Source organism: Pipistrellus hanaki (genome assembly GCF_964339955.1).
Source record: "Pipistrellus hanaki genome assembly, chromosome: 10".
NCBI lineage: Eukaryota > Metazoa > Chordata > Mammalia > Chiroptera > Vespertilionidae > Pipistrellus > Pipistrellus hanaki.
In genome coordinates, this window is record NC_140512.1 from 69,495,692 (window position 1) to 69,515,588 (window position 19,897).

General features: G+C 44.5%; 1 protein-coding gene across 1 annotated transcript in view; it reads right to left on the reverse strand.

Moving 5' to 3' along the window:
- RHEB (Ras homolog, mTORC1 binding) overlaps positions 1-18,967 on the reverse strand; it is a 40,576-nt gene extending 21,609 nt beyond the window's left edge. Inside the window, exon 1 of the mRNA XM_084897565.1 lies at positions 18,589-18,967. Within this exon, the coding sequence (XP_084753691.1) occupies positions 18,589-18,640 (52 nt within the window). The 5' untranslated portion in view covers positions 18,641-18,967. The remainder of the gene's footprint in view (positions 1-18,588) is intronic.
- Between the last annotated feature and the right edge of the window lie 930 nt (positions 18,968-19,897).

Sequence of the window (19,897 nt, forward strand, 5' to 3'; positions counted from 1 at the left end):
AGTTATCTGAAAGTACCTTCATTAATTAGTCTTTGCACACCCTGCAGACACTCCAAAGGGCACTCTCATACATTCAGATACTGGAAAAGATCTCATTTTTATAAATGTGACTAGGAAACAGTTCAATAGAAATTAAGAAACAACTGTCTAGTACTTATTGGTCCCCAAACACGGGCCTGTCTGTGATACCGGATACAGTAGTTGTCCAGGAACTGCATGCATTTCAAAAGAATTGTGCTCAAAAGACTGTGTTATATAAGCTAGCTCGTAAAGAGGCATTTAGCTCAAGATATAGAACAGCTTTTATGTAATGAAAATAGCAATAAAAAACCCTTTTATGTGAGCAAAGCTGAAAAAATTTAAAGAATAAGAATATTCTTATTTATATTGAATGCTATTGTTTGAAGCAAAATATGTTTAATTAGGAAGAAAGAAAAGACCTTCTTAAGGGCTTCTAAAGAATACTTCCAGACACTCTGGGGGTTTTGTGTTTTTTCTGTCTTACAACCCCCTCACCCCCAAGATAAATGGTCAAGAGTTACAAAGCTAAAAAGTGACTTTTAAAAACTTTTTTTTAAAAGCAGAACTGGACTAAAACTAGTAAAGGAAGGGATTAAATATGATGTATGTGATGAACTCCCCCCAAAGTGGAGAAAAACCAATAGGAAACACTGGTTAGACGGCTCTCCACACTGGCACCAGGCGAGTCTCACCGGCAGGGGTGAGGGGAGGGGAGGAGAGCCCTGGAGTTAGCACAGGAAATTTAGGAAGTCACAACCAAATTGAAAAGAAAATCCTATACACTAAACAAGACAGCATGAGATAAACAGTTACAGCTAACAAGTGCCCCACATTTTAAAAATACAATTATTGGCTCATATCTAAAGAAGAGTTCCTCATTTATATCACAGAGGGCACACAGTATTTGCCTGGCTAACTTCACAATTAACTTGAAAACATAAGCAATTATTCTGGCAAAAGCAGACAATGCAATCCACCTGAGTCAAATGGAGGATCCGACAGCAAACTCTTCCTGAGTAACTGGGACAGCAGATCGGAAACCCCAGTCCTCAGGGAGCAGCTGGATTTCTCAATCAGTCGGACATGGGAGAAAGCGCTAATTCATCCAGAAGTGGGACTGAAGAGAAGCTAAGTTTCCCTTGGGTTTCTCCTCCACTGGGCTCTCCCTTAGGGGGAGACCATTAATTATTTAAATTAAGAAGGGACAGATAGGCTACATTTGCTGACATGACAGCTGTTTTCTGCTGTTTCCATTAAAAGCAGAGTTATTAGGCAACCAGTGTTGAAATCTTCAAGTCAGCACTAACTGATAATTAATCTTAGTAAATGAATCCCACTGCTCAGAGTGTTCTCAGTCCTGGTTCTAGTAATTTCTGGCTTTAAGGGACGTCCTCATCTAGAGCACTAATTTGGCTCCTTTGGCCAAGTTTCCCAATGCAGTTTGCTCGAAGCTACAAAAAGCCTTGTTGACCTATAGCAAATTATATTATTTACTTGATCCCCTTTTATATTTTCCCTCATAATAACATCTACATCTATTTGGGCCTTTGTCCTTGTCAAATTCAAAATTCTGGAACACCAATTTCCCGAAGATGTTTTAGCACCAATCAAGCTCTTAGAGGCTCATAGGTTTATATAACCTGGGGACAATCTCAAACTCCTGATCAACTCTTGGAGAAATGCTAAATGCTAACAATTCAGGCGTGAGCTAAAGTACGCTGAAAAGGAGCACATACCTGGATGGGTGTATCAACACAGAGACAAGTATTCTAATTTGATAACACATTATGCAAGATTTGAAAATAATGTAATCAAGTATCTCACAACAACTTTCTAATACATTTTCTCAAAACTAAAAACCACCTCAACTTTAAAAATCATAAAAACAATGAAAAAAAAGTCTCACATAAACTTTTACCAGGTAAAAACTGCACAGTGACATATACACTGAGTGGCCAGATTATTATGATCTCGGAGCACATAATAATCTGTCCACTCAGTGTATATCCTATATAATAGAAGGCTAATATGCAAATTGTCAGCAGGCAGGCTGGACCCCACCCATGCACAAATTCATGCACAGGGCCTCTCTCACACACACACACACACACACACACACACACACACACACAGAGTGGCCAGATTATTATGCATTCAGAGATCATAATAATCTGGCCACTCAGTGTATTTCACAATGACAATATGGCACAGAACGTTTTTCCACCCAATATTTTCATAAAAGAAGATGTATTTTCAAGGTTGTCAACTAAATCTTGTCTTCGTGATCTTTGCAAAATAGGTACCGTTTACACAAAACACTTGTTTTCAGATGAATTCTTAACTAGTTTTCATGCTTATTCTCCTAAAAACCCACAACTACTTGTACCTTACTCCCTCTTCCCCTGAAACCCACACTCCCTAGAACCGTAAGATATAACAGAAAGGAGAGGGTTTCAATCTAGCAACTAGTTTATCAAGTCACTGGGCAGAAGGATCCATGAGGACCACATGGTATATCTGGGACACAACCCATTCCAAGGGCTGCTTTCACTTTCACTTCAATTTCTTCATATCAGCTTCCAGAACTTTGATGTCCACATACACAAGCTGTCCTAACAGTTTAGCTTCAAAGCTCACTGGTCTTGCCACCAAAAACTGTCTCCATGCCACTTCAGTTACCCACCTCAGGAGCACACCATCGTGTGGTGACCACCGGTGACTCCACCTCCCATATCTACACGTATGGCTCATAAGCAGGGCAGCATTCTGCCAGTGCCCTCACTTTCTGACTCGAATCCCGACCATCCCTGGAAGCGATGTTTTCCCACCAGGTCATGAAATCCACATACTGTGCTAAGATCAGCACTGTTTTCAAAGAAACAGGAATACCAGAGTGGAATGTAAATAAGAAAGTTGTTATGAAACTTCTGATCAGTTATACATTCTTTTTAAAAAATATATATATATTTTATTGATTTTTTTTCTTTTTACAGAGAGGAAGAGAGAGGAATAGAGTTAGAAATATTGAAGAGAGAGAAACATGGATCAACTGCCCGCAACCAAGATACATGCCCTTGACCGGAATCGAACCTGGCCAATGCTCTATCCACTGAGCCAAACCGGTTTCAGCTATACTCACATTCTTGATTGTGGAGCAAAGTAAAATGTATTTCTTACTACAGGCTACAGTGAAAAAGGTTAGGAATATACCACTCTAAATGATTATAGCTGAATCTCCAATCTCCACCATTTCCTTCCCTATCAGTTGAAGCCCTAAAATCAATCACTGTCCACTAGCCTTTTATCAGAACCCTCCCATTTCCATTCCCTGGGCCCTCCAATAAACTGTGTGATTTAGTCACTTGCTTTGAGCTTATTGGACTTAGCTGCAGGCAAGTCCTATAACTATGTGGGTTAGAAACCGCTCTTAAGTTATGGTGTGTGCCTGCAACCCCACCAGGTCCTGTCATCTCAGGACCCTCTGTGCTTCTTTTTCTCCTACAACAGTCAAGTTTCCCCAGCAGGGTCACAGGGTAACTTATTCCAAATTCTTGAGTCCCACCCAAACCTACAGGATGGGAATATTAATCCCCTACCCATTCTGCTACACACTACAGTTTAAGAGCCACTGCTAGAAAAGTTCAAATTGAACAGATCACCCTAACTTCTCCAGCCTCCAGGCTGCTCCCAAATCCTCCAGTTCCTCCCAGCAGCTCAGACAATAAGCACTTTTTAAAAGTTAAAATACTAGAGGCCGGTACATGGGGGGTGAGGGGTGGTAGTGGTGGTATCCCTCAGCCCAGCCTGCACCCTCTCCAATCTGGGACCCCTAGAGGGATGTCCGACTGCTCTTTTAGGCCCAATCCCAGTGACTGGGATCGGGCCTAAAAGAGCAGTCGGACATCCCTCTCACAATCCAGGACTGCTGGATCCCAACTGCTAGCCTGCCTGCCTTACTGATTTCCCCTAACCACTCGCATGCCAGCCTGATTGATGTCTAACTGCTCCCCTGCCAGCCTGTTTGCCCCCAACTTCCCTCCTCTGCTGGCCTGGTCACCCTTAACTGCCCTTCCCTGCAGGGTTGATCACCCACAACTGCCTCCCTTGCAGGCCTGGTGCCCCCCACTGTCCTCCCTTTCTGGCCTGGTCCCTCCCAATTGCCCTCCCCTGCTGGCCATCTTGTGTCCACATGGGGGCAGCCATCTTGTGTGTTGGAGTGATGGTCAATCTGTATATTATTCTTTTATGAGACAGGATAGAGGCCTGATGCCCAGGTGGGGGCCAGCTGGTTTTCCCTGAAGGGTATCCTGGATCAGGGTGGGAGGGTGGGTGTTCCCTTGAAGCGTAGGGCGGCCTTGGTGAGGGGCCTGTGGTGGTTTGCAGGCCAGCCATACCCCTTCGCCCCCCTCCCGCAACACAAGCAGAGGCCCTGGTATTGGGATTTATGTATCTTCTACAATTGAAACTTTGTAGCCTTGAGCGGAGTCAAGCCTCCTGCTTGCTCTATGGCTGCCACCATTTCTGTTGGAATTTATGTATCTTCTATAATTGAAACTTTGTACCCTTGAGTGGAGGCCTGGGCCCACAAGGTGTGTGGAAAGCTTGGCTTCCTCCATTGTCAGGGAAACCCAAGCCTCCCTCCTACTCTCTCTGTGACTACAGCCATCTTGGTTGGGGTTAATTTGCATACTCACTCTGATTGGCTGGTGAGCATGGCTTGTGGGTGTAGTGGAGCAATGGTTAATTTGCATATTACTCTTTTATTAGATAGGATAGCCCCCTTGCCAAGTAGAAAACTAGTGTCAATTTCTCCACTGCTGTGAAACAAACTGCCCCACACTCATGGCTGAAGCTGAGACCAACATCCTCTTCATCTGTTTATGAGTCTACAGTTAAGACTGCACTGGACTGGGTCCTCTGCTGGTCTCATAGTCACTTGTGTTGGCCTTGGCTGGTAGTGGCCAGGACTAGACTCAGATGGGCCAACTGCACCTTCTCCCTTCCCATTGTCCTCTCCCCAGGCCCTCCAGCATGTCATTGGAAACTCCAGACAACACAAAAGCAGAAGCTGATGGCTCGTATGGAGCAAACCTGGCACTGGCATGAGCTTGCAGCATGCTGCAGTCCAGGAGTGCCACGGGGCTGGCACCAGTGCAGGAAGATGCTTCTCTGGGAGCCACCACAGAACAGATATCAATAAATGGACCAGGTTTGCAAACAGCAGAGAGACTACAGAATCACCTGGGTTCTAAGTGGACTGCCCCCTGAATATATCATCACTGATGAAGAGCCAGAGCTGCACAAAGGTTTGCCAATGTGTCCCATAATGATAGCAATGACAATTAACGCTTGCCAAGTGCTGCATCCGTTTCAGCAGCACTAAAAAGATGTAGTGCTGCCGACAACAGCATCAGGTTGCAGCTTCCGTGAGGGGTGGTGTTATATACACATATGTATATACATCAGTCACCAAGGAAGCCTTTAAAAATAAATACACTCATCTCAGCATTCTGATTTAAAAGGAGGTGCATAGGAGTTCCTGTGTGTTCTCCATCAGCGCCTACTAGCCCTCTAATACAGACCCACCCTGAATATCCACCACACACAGGGTCAGATGAGGGCATGTGAAGCAGGTAATTCAAATTTTAATTGTTCACCACAACCCACAAGCGAGACATTGTTTTAAGAGTTTACAAAAACAGTTTCGCATGAATTATCTCACTTGTGCCTATGAGTGAAGCAGGGTTGACATCATCTTATTCTTTCTCACACCCCCTTCCCAATATTTAAAAATAGATGCTAGGAGAGAAAAAAAACACATACAAAATCCAAGGTGCAATTATTATGACAAAGACAAGACAGAGACTAATCAAGTAAAACTTGTTCATAAGATTATTACTCAAATACTCCCTGGGTGCTTACTATTACTACCAAGCACTATGCTTCCAGATATATCCCCCTGAGAACATGGGAAATAAGTTTATAAAATGATAATAGATATGAGTTACAGAAATAAAAAAGAAATTATTAACTGTCAAGGTTATTTTTCATTTAAAAAATATATATTTTATTGATTTTTTACAGAGAGGAAGAGAGAGGGATAGAGAGTTAGAAACATCGATGAGAGAGAATCATCGATCAGCTGCCTCTTGCATACCCCACACTGGGGATGTGCCCGCAACCAAGGTACATGCCCTTGACCGGAATCGAACTCGGGACCTTTCAGTCTGCAGGCCGATGCTCTATCCACTGAGCCAAACCGGTTTCGGCAAACTGTCAAGGTTATTATATTAAAAAGAAACAAGTGACCTAGCCGGTTTGGCTCAATAGACAGAATATTGGTCTGCAGACCCAAGGGTCCCAGGTTTGATTCTGTTCAAGGAACATACCTGGGTCGAAGGCTTCTTACAACCAATCGATGTGTTTCTCTCACATCGATATTTCTCTCTCTCTTTCCCCCTCTCTTCCATTCTTTCTAAAAACTAATTAAAAAATATCCTCAGGTGAGGATAAATAAAAAAAGGAAAATAAGTGCTGCCAGGAGAGGCCATGAAACTGCCAAAGATGATTAAATAGGATAATCATGCTGGGCCAGTGTGTGGCTCAGCAGTTGTGCCTTGGCCATAACGGGGAGGTTGAGGGTTTGATTATCGGTCAGGGCACATTCCCTCCCCCGGTTGCAGGCTCAGTTCCCAACAGGAGGTGTTTTCTTTCTTATGGATGTTTCTACCCCTCTATTTTCTCCCTTCCTCTCTCTCTGAAGTCAATAAAAACATATTTTAAAAAAACTTTAAAAAATAATAGGATACTCATTTCTATAAGGAGAATTGGAGAGGAAGCCGATTTGGAAAGCAAGGGAGGCGATAGACCTGATAAACTGCAGTAAATTAAATATTTGGCAACAATAAAGAATGAATTTTGCTAGATTTGTGAGCAAATGGAAAGAAGGTTGAGGGTCAGAGTGGGAAAGAGCTGAAAAAAGCAAACAAGAGATGAATCCTCAAATTTTAACACAATCTTTAACATATTAAAGAGCACAAAGTTTAAGACTGATCAAAACTAGTAATGACAAAAAATTAGGACAATCAAGTAATAAAGCGTATTCACCACGAATAATTATAAAGATTACTAGAGGCCCGGTGGATGAAAATTCATGCACTGGAGGGGGATCCCTCAGGGGCGGGAGGTGGCCTAGCGACCAGGGGAAGGAGATGCCCCATCATATCTGCTGCTGCCAATGCAAGCCTCGCTGGCCCTGGTTACCAGAGCCTCGGGCAACCCTGGGCGGCTGAGGGGACTGGGCACTGCCATCTTGTAGCTGTGGGCTCTGTTATCTTTGAGGGTGCGTCAGTCAATTAGCATATTCCCTTTTTATTAGATAGGATTTCTTCAAGAGTTCTTCCAAATCTGCTCTGAGTCCATTTACTAACAACCCTGGCATTCCTCACTGTCCCTGCACGGTCCACCAGCCAGCAGCCACAGGGGGACAGTGAGCACTTGAAAGGTGGCCAGTCCTAACTGAGATAGCATAAAATGTACTTAAGACTTGAAAACTTAGCATAAACAATGTAAAAATATCAATATTCATTACATATTGAAATAATATTTTGAACATACTGGACTAAATTATACTAAATTATTTTCACCTCTTTCTTTTTACTTGTTTAATGTGGCTACTAGAAAATTTTAAATTCCACATGTGCTTGCATTCTATTTCTCTTGGACAATGCTGCTCAATACCATAGCTGAAGGAAACAGGGGTCTTCAAACTATGGCCTGCGGGCCACATGCAGCCCCCAGGGGAGTCTGATCCTGCCCGCCAGGTTTTTTGGGCAGTGAGCGCAGCCAAGGTGTTACAGTAGGAATTAGTAGTTCATATAGTCCGGCCCTCCAGCTCTCTGAGGGACCGTGATCTGGCCCCCACTTTAAAAAGTTTGAGGACCCCTGGAATAGGAACATCTTACTTGTATAAACACAGCTGCTTATAAGAAAGACTTCTGCAGAAGTATAAGAAATAGAAGGTATGTTCATTTTGTCCAGTTTTTTAGGATAATGCTCATTCAGAAACATGGCCAGAGTAAGAGAACAATTTATTTCATTAAGTATATTCACTCATTTTGGTAGCAATTATGCAAAATGAAAAGGTTTAGACATGAAGCCCAACTTCCCCTTCTCCCAACAGGAAAATGGGAACATCCTGTAGTTGGTCAGGAACCTCAGCACCCTCCCCGGCACAGTGAGCAGTGTGCGGCCAAGTAGGTTTTGCAACCTCCTTTGCTGCCAAGGCAACAACCCTGCAGTATGAGGGTGTGTTGGGGCAGATTCTCAGGCAACATAAGGACCCAGGAGCAGCACACCCCAGAGCCCCAGTTGCAGGAGCAGCCACCCATCGAAAAGACAAGTGTGTGGACTAGTATGTAGACCATCGCCAAATCTTGGTTCTTTTCTACCATTTCTCATTTTAGCCAGTGGCACCATTACCCACTCAGACACTCATGCTAACCACTGAATGTTATCCTAACATCCCCCACATCGAAGTTTGATTCTTCCTCTAATTAACAATCCTTAACATATTAAAGAGCATCTCAAATCTGTCTCCTCGTCATCCCTCCAGCACTCCACTAGTCCATGACTCCTTTAAAAAAATATTTTTATTGATTTCCGAGAGGAGGGGAGAGGGAGGGAGAGACAGAAAAATCGATGAGAATCATTGATTGGCTGCCTCTTGCACATGCCACACTGGGGATTGAGCCCACAACCTGGGCACATGCGACCTCCTGGTTCATAGGTCCACGCTCAAGTACTGAGCCACACTGCTGGGGTGTCTGCGAGATCTTGATGGTGAACTTCAATATGTGACTGTCTTCCCACTTCCATTCCTGACTGCCTTCATCCCTGACACAGAGCAGTGGGAAGGATCCTGTTGAGGATATAAAACAGGAGAAGCTAACTACAGACCAGGGGCCAAATTTGCTCAGCCTATGAGCTATGAATAAGAATGGTTTTTACATCTTTATTTTATTTTTATTGTGTTAATCCTCATTTGAGGATATATATTCTATCACTTTTCAGAGTGGAAAGGAGGGAGGGAAGAGGAGAAAGAAAAAAACCACAGACGTCTCAAGACACATTGATTGGTTGATTCCAGCACAAGCCCTGACGGGGGCAGGGAGTGAACCAGTACCCCAGGTATGTGCCCTTGACCTGGAATCCAACCCACAACCTCTGGCCAGGGCTTACACTCTAACCATTGAGCAACACCTCCCCAGGGCTGTGTTTTACATCTTTAAATAGCTGAAAAGACTCAATAATATGTCATACCATGTAAAAATTAGATGAAATTCAAATGTCAGTGTCCATAAAGTTTTGTTGGCACACAGCCACGCCCATTTGTTATATGCTGTCTGTAACCGCTGTGCGCTACAAAAGCAGAAGGGAGTAGTTGCGAAAGAGGCCATGTGGCCTACAAAGCCTGACATAAATTTACCATCTGGCCTTTTACAAAAAACGTTTGCCAAGCCTGGTATAGACAAATCACCTCATTGCTGCTTACAACACTTCAGTGACTTTCCACGTTTCTAGGAAAAGTCTAAAACTTCCCACAGGGCCACAAGGCTGTTCTTGGTAGACAACTGGCATACAGATTAGTCCCACGTGATCTCCTTGCCATTCACATCTTACTCTTCTCCTCATCCACCAGCCAACACCCAGCCTTCTCTTTACTTCCGAGTGCCAACCTCTTTCTCCACGCTAGGAGGTCTGCACATGCTGTTCCTTTCTACTGGAAGGCCCTGCCCTTCTCCTGCCCCCATGCTCCCCACCCTCTGCCTGGCCAACTCCAGCTCTAATGACAGCTTGCGAGGGACAAGTCTTCTGCTCCACCCATGGTTATGTTAGCTCTCCCTTAAATTATTTCTCTAAGCATTTATTCAAATTGTTTTTAAATATATTTTATTGATTTTGTACAGAGAGGAAGGGAGAAAGATAGAGAGTTAGAAACATCGATGAGAGAGAGTCATCGATCAGCTGCCTCTTGCACACCCCCTACTGGGGATATGCCCGCAACCAAGGTACATGCCCTTGACCGGAATCGAACCCGGGACTCTTCAGTCCCCAAGCCGACGCTCTATCCATTGAGCCAAACCGGTCCCGGCTCAAATTGTTTTTAAATAGTAATTTGTATTATTTAGTGTTGGTTCTGGGACCACTGCTTAAATTCAAATCCTAGCTCTGCCACTTAATAACTGGCCTAGGCCAAATCATTTAACCTTTCTGTAGCTCAGTTTCCTGTTCTGCAAAATAGGCATAATTATGGTACTTAGAGTTCAGTAAGTACTTTAAAAACACCTGCCAATATCATTATTAGTAGCAACTGTTTTACAGTGGTTCCTCACTAGATTGAGGCTCCCTGAGGGCAGAGATCAGGATGGCCCTAGCTTTCTGACTAGAATAGGGCCTGGTAAACAGTGATGACCACCTATTTGAACTACATGTGACACTTAAATCACACACTGTTCTCTTCAAACAGTCATTTTAGAAATTCAATCTTTTGGGGACTGAAATCCTCTGGATAGAAGATGGATGATAAAAGCACTTGACTCTTCCCCTGGAAATATGCACATCTCAGGGAAGCTCATGAACAGCGAGTGAAGAAGCATGACTCTAAGTTGGCACTGGTCTTCAACACATGCCACCCAGGCTGCAGAGAAGGCTACCAGTGGCTCAGAATTCACAGTGAGAGCACGGCCAGCTAAAATGTTCAGAAACAGAATCCAGGTCTCTCTCAGCCTGTATACACACAGGAGGTTTCTTCTGATATATTGTATAACACTAGGCTTTAACTTCAGGGCTTGCATTTTTGTGGTCCTCCTGCCCTCCAGTATGGAGCTCGGAGATGCTGTCAGCCACTCCTGCCCCCTGGTATACTCCAGGCCACACAAACCAGGCCAGAAATTCACTATCCCACATCCAGTTACTCCCCAGCAGGCAGACTAGAGAGTCCATAGTGTGTTCCACTTCTGCTCACGTCAGGGAGTGTCTCCAGTTTGCGAAGGTCATTCTGAACCTCTCCATCTATGTTAAGCCATGGCTGAATTTCACCATATATTTTATCCAGTAACTCATCAAGTCATGAACAAGAATAAAGAGAATCTATATTTGAAAATATTCTCTTTAAAATAAATTCCAAATGTGATTGAGATTTGAAGAAAAGCAAGTGATCAGCTAGATGCACTTATATCTAAGGCATACAAGTGTTACAAAAGCATTTCCACTTCAGAAAATTATATTAACTGTAAAAGCCAGTATCTTTATTTCCATGATCACAAATTATTTGCCCTGCCATCACAGTTACTTTTTAATCTTGAAAAAAGTAGGATCACACATATTGTTAAAACACCAATTTGTTTAGAAATTCCACTCCCACCTCAGGCTTTCTTCAAGTAAGCAAGCAAGCACAGAGAAATGGAGGAAGGGTGATGAGAAGGTAAGGGAACTCAATTATATTACAGTTATACCACCAACAAAGGACAGGAAGGAGTGAACTTGGTTGAGATCCTTAAATTGCCTACTTCTACTTGTCCACAGAGCCCTGGAATATCTGTGCTAAACCAACATCAATTTAGACTTCACATACCATCTTCCATGGAACTCTTTTTTTAACAAAAGCCCAATATACATTTAGAAATATCAAAATACTAAATTAGTATTCTTACACACAAAAAATAAAATAAAGTAGTATTCCAGGACCTCTGTGCTTTGAGCTATTAAATTACATTTCTAAATCAAACACTTCCTGTTGAAGGTACCCAGCAGTCTGCATTCTGACAGTTATCGGTTTAAGACAGCAATTTCTCTAGCAACTGTTAAGCCTTAATTTGGTACTTCAGGATAAACTAGAAGCAAGAATAAAGGTTCCCTTAAGTGTGAGCACTAAAGACTTCATAATGCTTTAACTTGTACAATCATGTCCAAGTTCAGTTTTGGTTTAGCCCAATAACTAAGTACAATCTACTCATGAGCAATATTAAAATCACTAATATTGTAGACCTAAACTAAGGAAAGTGGTGTATGTTTTAACTGCATCATCACAGGTAGAGATGGCTAGTTCTCATTTGTGATAAAGTGGCTATTTTTACTTTCACCCTATTACCTGTGTTTGAACCATGTCAGTATTAGTATACAGGTCTTGGGTACACTGCTATTCTCGGTGATTTTTATTATTTTAGGGGATCCTCAATCTTACCAGGTCAAAAAACAACACACCCCAAACTGCACCACAATCAGAGGCCATGTCAGCCAGTACTGAGATATCCTAACTCTCCTGAGGCTTTAGCAACTCCTTGCTTATTGCTCAGAAGGAATGATTCCCTAATGTTCCTGCCAGGCCCTGCAAAATCCAGCTACTGACTACCTTTCCAACTTAATTTCCTACTCCCACCTCATTATGCTCGAGCCACCCCCGCTTCCTTCTGTGGGATGCAGGCAGGCCAAGTTCTTCCTGTCCCCTCCCCTCCTTGTCTCTCATGCCCCATCCTTGCCTCAGGATGCTGCAGGGCCTCCTAGGAAGGCTCCTCAGGACTCACCACAACAGCTAGGATGCAGCTGGTCTTGATTTGACTCCGCACAACAGTGAGTAGTCTAGAAAGATTCTGTACACTACAGTTTAATGGTTCTCATAGTGCAGCCTACAAACCTTTTGAAGGAACTCATGAGGTCAAAACTATTTTCATAGAAATGCTACGATATTATCTGCCTTTTAAACTGTTTCCATATTTGCAATAATGGTGCAAAACCAATGGTGGGCAATACCATTAGCTGGGTGCCCCTCAGCACTAATCAGGACAGTGGGAGCAAGCTGTAGAAAGTCACCATATTCTTCACTACCATGCACCCACATTAAAAAACAACCACCATTTTCACTTGGCATGATCCTGAGGAAGCAGTAAAATTATTACTTTTATTAAATCTTGTCCCTTAAGAGCATGTCTTTTTAGTATTCTGCATGACAAAATAGGATATGTGCACGGAGCATCCTACTGCGTACTGAAGTGTGATGGTTGTCTCCAAGCGAAGCAATATGTTGCGAAGTGATCTGATATAGCCACTTTACTCAGGGAACACCATTTTTCCTTTCAAAACTAACCAACAAACGATCATTATTTCAAATGTGGGTATTTGGCAGGCATTTTCTTGAAAATGAAAGAAATGAGACTGTCACTCCAAGTAAAACTGCTAGCACTTAGCCAACAATTAAATTCGATCTTTCAAGAGGAAATTAGGTTTGCATCACTCATGGCTAGCTTAACAGCCTCCCAATATCTAGTTTTTTTCTGTTACTGGTGATGATATTTAATGTGACTTTTAAAAGTATTTTCATATTGAAATGTATCAAAATGCAGAAGGCTCTACAAAACAGTGGACCAATATTTCCCAAATGATCAATGTATGATGTAATAAAATCAGGCATGGGCGGAAGACCCATTCAAAGTGCAAAACAACCCAATAGAGTCCAATGTAACAAGCCAGAAACTTAAACCACATGATTTCATATTGCAAACTACAACTAACCTTTAAAAAACTACCACCTATGACATTTAGGTGGGTTATCAAAGAATAGCCACAATTACCTGAAAAAGCTACTAAAATACACCCTCTTTCCCAATTATGTAGCTGTGCAGGCTGGACTCCCTTCATATACTTCATTGGAGTAAGTATCACATTGCAATGAAATGAACTCTGAGAAGGGATTTGGGAATCAGCTGTTTTTTAAACCAGACATTTAAAGATACTTGCAAAACTGTAAAACACTCTATCAAAACCCCAGTTGCTTTTATTCGTAGAAACTGATGGAAATGCAAGGGACTCAGAAGAGCCAAAACAATCTTGAAAAAGAATAAAGTTAGAAGACTCACTCATCCCTATTTTGAAACTTACTACAACACTACAATAATCAAGACAGTGTGATACTGGCATATGGACACACATATAGATCAGAGGGATAGAGTCCAGAAATAAATTTCCCCTCACATTTCTGGTCATTCAGTTTTTGACAAAGACATCAAGACAATTCAATGAGGGAAGAATAATCTTTTAAAAAACGGGGGGCTAAAAAGGGGGGGGGGGGTTGGAACAACTTGATGCCCCACATGCAAAAGAATGAAGTTGTACCTCTACTTCCTATCATATGCAAAAATTAACTCTGAATATATCATAAACTCAAATGTAAGAGCTAAAATATAAAACACCGAGGAGAAACCGCAGTATTTAAGTCCACTTGGCCCTGGATAAAGCTTCACAGGAAGCAAAAAGTTTCCATCCACAGAATGAAAATTATTTGCAAATCATGTATGATACCACTGTTCCATAAAGATGGCTAGAATAAAAAAGACAGACAATAACAAGTGTTGGTGATTGGTGAGGATGTGGAGAAACTGAAAGCAATGACAGTTGTTGATGGGAATATAAAAATGGCACAGCTTATTTGGAAAACAATTTTGACAGTTCCTCATAATGTTAAACATAAAGTTACTCTATGTTCCAAAAATTCCACTCCCAGAAATATACCCAAGATAAATAAAAACATACACTTCAACACTTAAGACAAAAATTTGTACAGGAATGTTCATAACATTATTCATAATAGCCAAAATGAAGAACAACTTACGTGTCCACCAGTTGACGAATATAGAAATAAAATGTGTTATATTCAAACAATGGAATATTATTTGGTAATAAAAAGGTAAATTCATAGAAACAGAAAGTGGATGCCAGGGGCTGAGGGGAAGAGAGGATAGGGAGTGACTGCTAATGGGCACAGTTTCTTTCTGGGGTGATGAGGGTAAGTATGGATGAGTATATCCTACATGGACATTTAGTAACATTCAGCAATGAAAGTGATAACCACAAATGCAAACTCTGGTTATTCTCTTGTACAGAAGATTGAATGATTAAAAAAAAAGTTAACAGCCAGCGTGATTCCGTGGTCGAGTGTTGACCTATGAACCAGGAGGTCATGTTAGATGCCAGGTCAAACAGGGCACCTGCCCAGATTGTGGGTCGCTCTCCAGTAGGGGGGCATACAGGAGGCAGCCAATCAATGATTTTTTTCCTCATCATTGATGTTTCTCTCTCTCTCCCTCTCTGAAATCAATATATTTTAAAGTATATTCTCATTTGTGACCACACACACACACACACATTTCAAAGTATAACCCTAGCTGGTTTGATTCAGTGGATAGTGTTGGGCCTGTGGACTGAAGGGTCCTGAGCTCAATTCCAGTCAAGGGCACATATCTTGGTTGCAGGCTCAGGGCACGTGCAGGAGGCAACCAATGGATGTGTTTCTCTCACATTGATATTTTTCCCCCTCTCTAAAATTAATGGAAAAACCTCCTCGGGTGAGGATTTTTTAAAAAAAGTATAAAAATAATTTCAAGCTTCAATGCAAGGTGACCACTGCAGGACTACCAACCCCCACACACAACCTCAAAATGTTACTAAGCACTTGAACATACAATTTCACATACTAACAGATTTTATACATGTTTTACCTTAAAATATTTCAGTGAAACGTGTCCAAAAGGGATAATTTAAAAACAGACAGTAAAACAGAAGACAATTGGCTTGTATTCTGTTTGGAACAAATCTGATGCTATCTTTTCTTGTGAAGTATACAAATCAAAGAAAGCATCTTCGCTACTACCTAAAACATCCGAGAAGGTAAAAGTGAAGTTACTTTTTGCTAAATTGCCTTTTATAAAAGAGTGGTTTCATTTTCTCTCATGATTGTTCACACTCCTGGGATCCCCTCTGGTTAACCTCAGAGGCTTACATATGGCAAACCACTTTTGGATTATGCTCTGATGGTAAACTAGATTATCAAAGCCTCTCTAGAAAATTCCAGTGAAAGATGCACCAGATTTTATTTGAGATAGTCACCTGACACTACAACTTTTACTTGATTGAGTTGAGTTACCTCCTACCCTGGGACTACTTGTTTGCATCAGAAACAATGGATGTAAGGGAGCTGGGACACTGGTGACTGCTGGACAATGAATACAGAGCGCTCCCTGAAAGCCAGCCTGCGTTATGGGTGACGTGTCCTTAACGCTTAGCATTGTAAACAACAGGAAAAGTACTTCAGGGGAAGAAGAGTCGTATAAATTATCTGAGAACTGTCTTTTCCTTATTGATCATTTCATCAGTGTTTAAAAGTTGTAACATTTAGTAGTTTTATCTGAAGGCAAAATTTAAAAATTAAGTCTGTGGCATGTTAAGTATTTACTAGTCAAAATGGCTTAAGATTTTTAATCAAGAGAACATTCTGAGAAAAGTATGGTTTCTAGTTGTGCCTTTTTCTACCACTCTACCCCATCAAAATGACACAACAGCTTAACAATACAAAACAACACAATTTAGAAACCCAATACTCCAATTTCTCTAGTACAGCACCATCTGTAAGCAGACATGCCAGTAAACTCTTGGGAGTCTGAATACTGAATCATTTCCCCAAGAGTGGCTAGTAGGTGGAATCAGGGAATTACTTACTTCCTTTTTGATGCAGACAAACAAAACAGAAGACCCCACAAACCACAAAATGTCCTGGTTCATAACAAAGGTCAAGAGCTCAAAAATCAAATACAAAGACTGGGAATAACTTAACCTCTCCAAAATACCTTTACTTCACTCATCACTACCCTTGAAAGTAAATGCGGAGAAAATGGAAGAGGTTACTATATTGAGGGCATAGGAAATAGGGACTAGAACTTAATCTGTGTCCCATGGGAGGCTACTTAGAAGAGTATTTAACAAACAGAAGCTCACACTAAATGTCTTGAAGTGACCTGTCACATCTGGGTATTTAGGAGGGGGATGACTAGAAGGAAGACAAAACAGAAGGATTTCAATTGAACATAAGGAACTTCTTCAGCAAAAATGATAAAACAGTAGGCTTGCTTACTGATAAAACCCCAGAATCATCTCAAGAATTTCAAGGGCAAGTAAGTCTGGATCTTTGGGGCATCTTTTGAGTTAAATCAGGTAGGCCAGGTACACGTCACCGGTAACCTGATTATTCAGACTGCTAGTGGGCACTGCTTGTGTGCTTAGATAGGTCTCACACAAGAGCCAGGCTATTCCATAGTCCCGTTCTTCAAAATGCAGAGGAGGAAACAGTACAGATAAGCAAGGGCTGGTGATTCCCGCTGCCAATAAAGGCTGAAAGGCGGGTTCCATATGGGCATTTGGGGACTGCTAGCCTCACTTGGACGCATGGTACTTCCGGCGGCAGCTGTGAGGGCTGTCACTTATCTCCCCCACATATGCTTATGACCCGGCACTGCACCTTACAAGAGGGGTCCCTATGATTCTTGGAACCTCCTATCTCCACACAAGTGCCTTTGATCCCTCGCGCCGGCACTCGGAGGAAGCGTGACAAAAGGATGAGTAAGCAAGCTGCAGCTCATCTTGGTCAAAGAGCACGGACCCTGGCACGGGCGGTGGAAAATGGGGGGCGGGGAGGGGGGGAGCAGAACAGAAAGTGGAGTCGGGGAGATCTTCCAAGGAACTGTAGGCAGCTAGCTACACGCTTTCCTATGGCAGCGGTTACCTCCTCCTGCGACCACCGCTGATTCCAAACTCTCGCCTTCACCACTAGGATCAAGTGCACATTTTCCGTAGACAGCTACTTCTTAAAAACAACACGAAAACATAAAAATTCTCCAGCCTTCTGCTTGTCAAAGACAATAAATAAGGCCTCACCTGAAACACGGTTAAGTTCAACGGTTCTGCTCTCTTTCTCTCTCTTTTTATTTTTATTTTTGGCATCCTGTCCACCCCGCACCCCATCACAGATCAACCCGGATCGGCCAAGAGGCGACTGCCAGTAAGTTTCAAATCCATGTCAACCTCTTGGGGGGAAACAACAACAACAAACTTCTGAATTACTTCAATAGCATGGTTGCAAGTACCTGACCTTATTTTTATCAGAAGGAAAATAGGCCACGGAGACCAGACAGTTGTCTGTCCCGGCCCTGCCGCTCCGCAGCAGCACGCGGGGCTTCCGCCGCCTTTAGGGCTCTTCGGCAGGAAACTTGCCCTCGGCAGCTAAACGTCCCCGGTTTTCTCTAGAATGTGAACTTCAACGCAGACAGAAAACCCGAGGTGCCGTTTCCTTTGTTAAAACCCCACGGACTCGATTCACTTTGGGAGAGGCTGCCGGCAGCGATCACGACCGCGCGCCGCGGAGAGGCGGGGAGACAGGTGCGACTCCCGCCCCGGCGGCGGCGGCGGCCCGGGCCCCTCCGGCGCCACCCCGGCCTCGGCCGAACCCAACTCCCCGCCGTCCGCGGCCTCCCCGACTCGCCCTCCGCGCGCCCCGCCGCCGCGCGGGCCCGGCCTCCCCGCCGCCTCCGCTCCAAACGGCTATGGCGGCGGCGGGCGACTGGTTACGAAACGCGCGGCCGCCACATGGCCGCGCCGGCCCCAAACTTGGCCGGGCCCGCCGAGCCCCGGCGCCCAGGCGAGGCCGGGCCGCGCGCTAGGAGGCCGCGCGGCGCCGCCACTCACCCACAGACCGGTAGCCCAGGATCGCGATCTTCCGGGACTTGGACTGCGGCATCTTGGCGGCCTCCTCAGCCCCGGGCCAACCACATGAACCGCGGCGGCGGCGGCGGCGGCGACTCCTGTGCTGCGATCGGCGGCGGCCGCGCCGGGGCAGAGCGGCATCCAGGGGCGGGGCGGGCGGGCGCGGCTGCCTCCGCTCCTCGCTCGCGCGCCCAACCGCCCGGAACCGCCGCGCGGCCCCGCCCCCAAACACGCCCACGTGACCCTCGCCGCCGCCCGCCGTCGCCCGCGTCAGCCTCGCGCCGCCGGCAGCGGCGGCCGCCCCCGCCCCTGAAACGCACGGAGATGGGTCGGACGACGTTTTACTTTAAAGGGGAAGAGAAGGGGCACTGAGACGCCTCGGGAAAAGTCACGACTGAAACTCGCTGCGTCATGACCCTCCCACCGTCTTCCGCCGATGTTTAATTACGCCAGTCCTCCCGGAGCCCTGATTGGGCCGCTCCCGTCCGCCCGCGCGATGACGCGACGGAAACTCCGTCTCCCATTGGGGGCGGCGGAGCGGCAGCCTCAGGGCGGGGCCGCTCTAACGAAACCTAAAAATAAGCCGGGCGGCGGCCGCGCGTCGGGGCGCCAGCGAGGTTTGAAGGCTTTGAAGATCGCAGGGTGTGGGGGGCCGGGGGCGGGGAGGAAGACGCTAGCTTCTCAGTGATTGGTTAAGAGCAAGGTGAGGGGCGGGGTGAGCTGTGGGAGGCACGGTCATTGGTGGAACGCGGAGAGAGTGGCGGTCTGGCTCCCGCTGAGACCTTAAAAGGCGCGAGACGCCGGCTGTTACCTGCGGGCCTCTGGGTTTGCCTGGGTTCCCTTTTTTAGCCCCTTCTCTGGGTTGGTGTTAGTGAGTCTGGATTTGATGAAGTATTTGGTGGTTAAACGTAATTCGCTGGTGATGGGAACGATAAAGTAAAATAAAAGACACCCGCAGTGAAGGACGGTGGGAAGAATAAAATGTGTTAATTCAAAATGTTTTGCAGTTCATTCAGAAAGTTTGCACGTCATCAGTTCTGATTACTACTCTGCGACATGCGGACCCCACAAACCTCACAGATCAACACCTTTAATTGTCAACACTCGCGTGGCTAATTCAGTAGACAAACTGAGTGGCCTGAGCATCATCTTATGGTCCCATGGACCGGGAGGTCCAGGTTCGATTCCCAGTCGGGACACGTGCCCAGGTTGCGGGTTCAGTCCCCAATAGGGGGCGTGCAGAAGGTTCTCAATATTGATGTTTCCCCCCCCCCCCCTCTTTCTTTCTGAA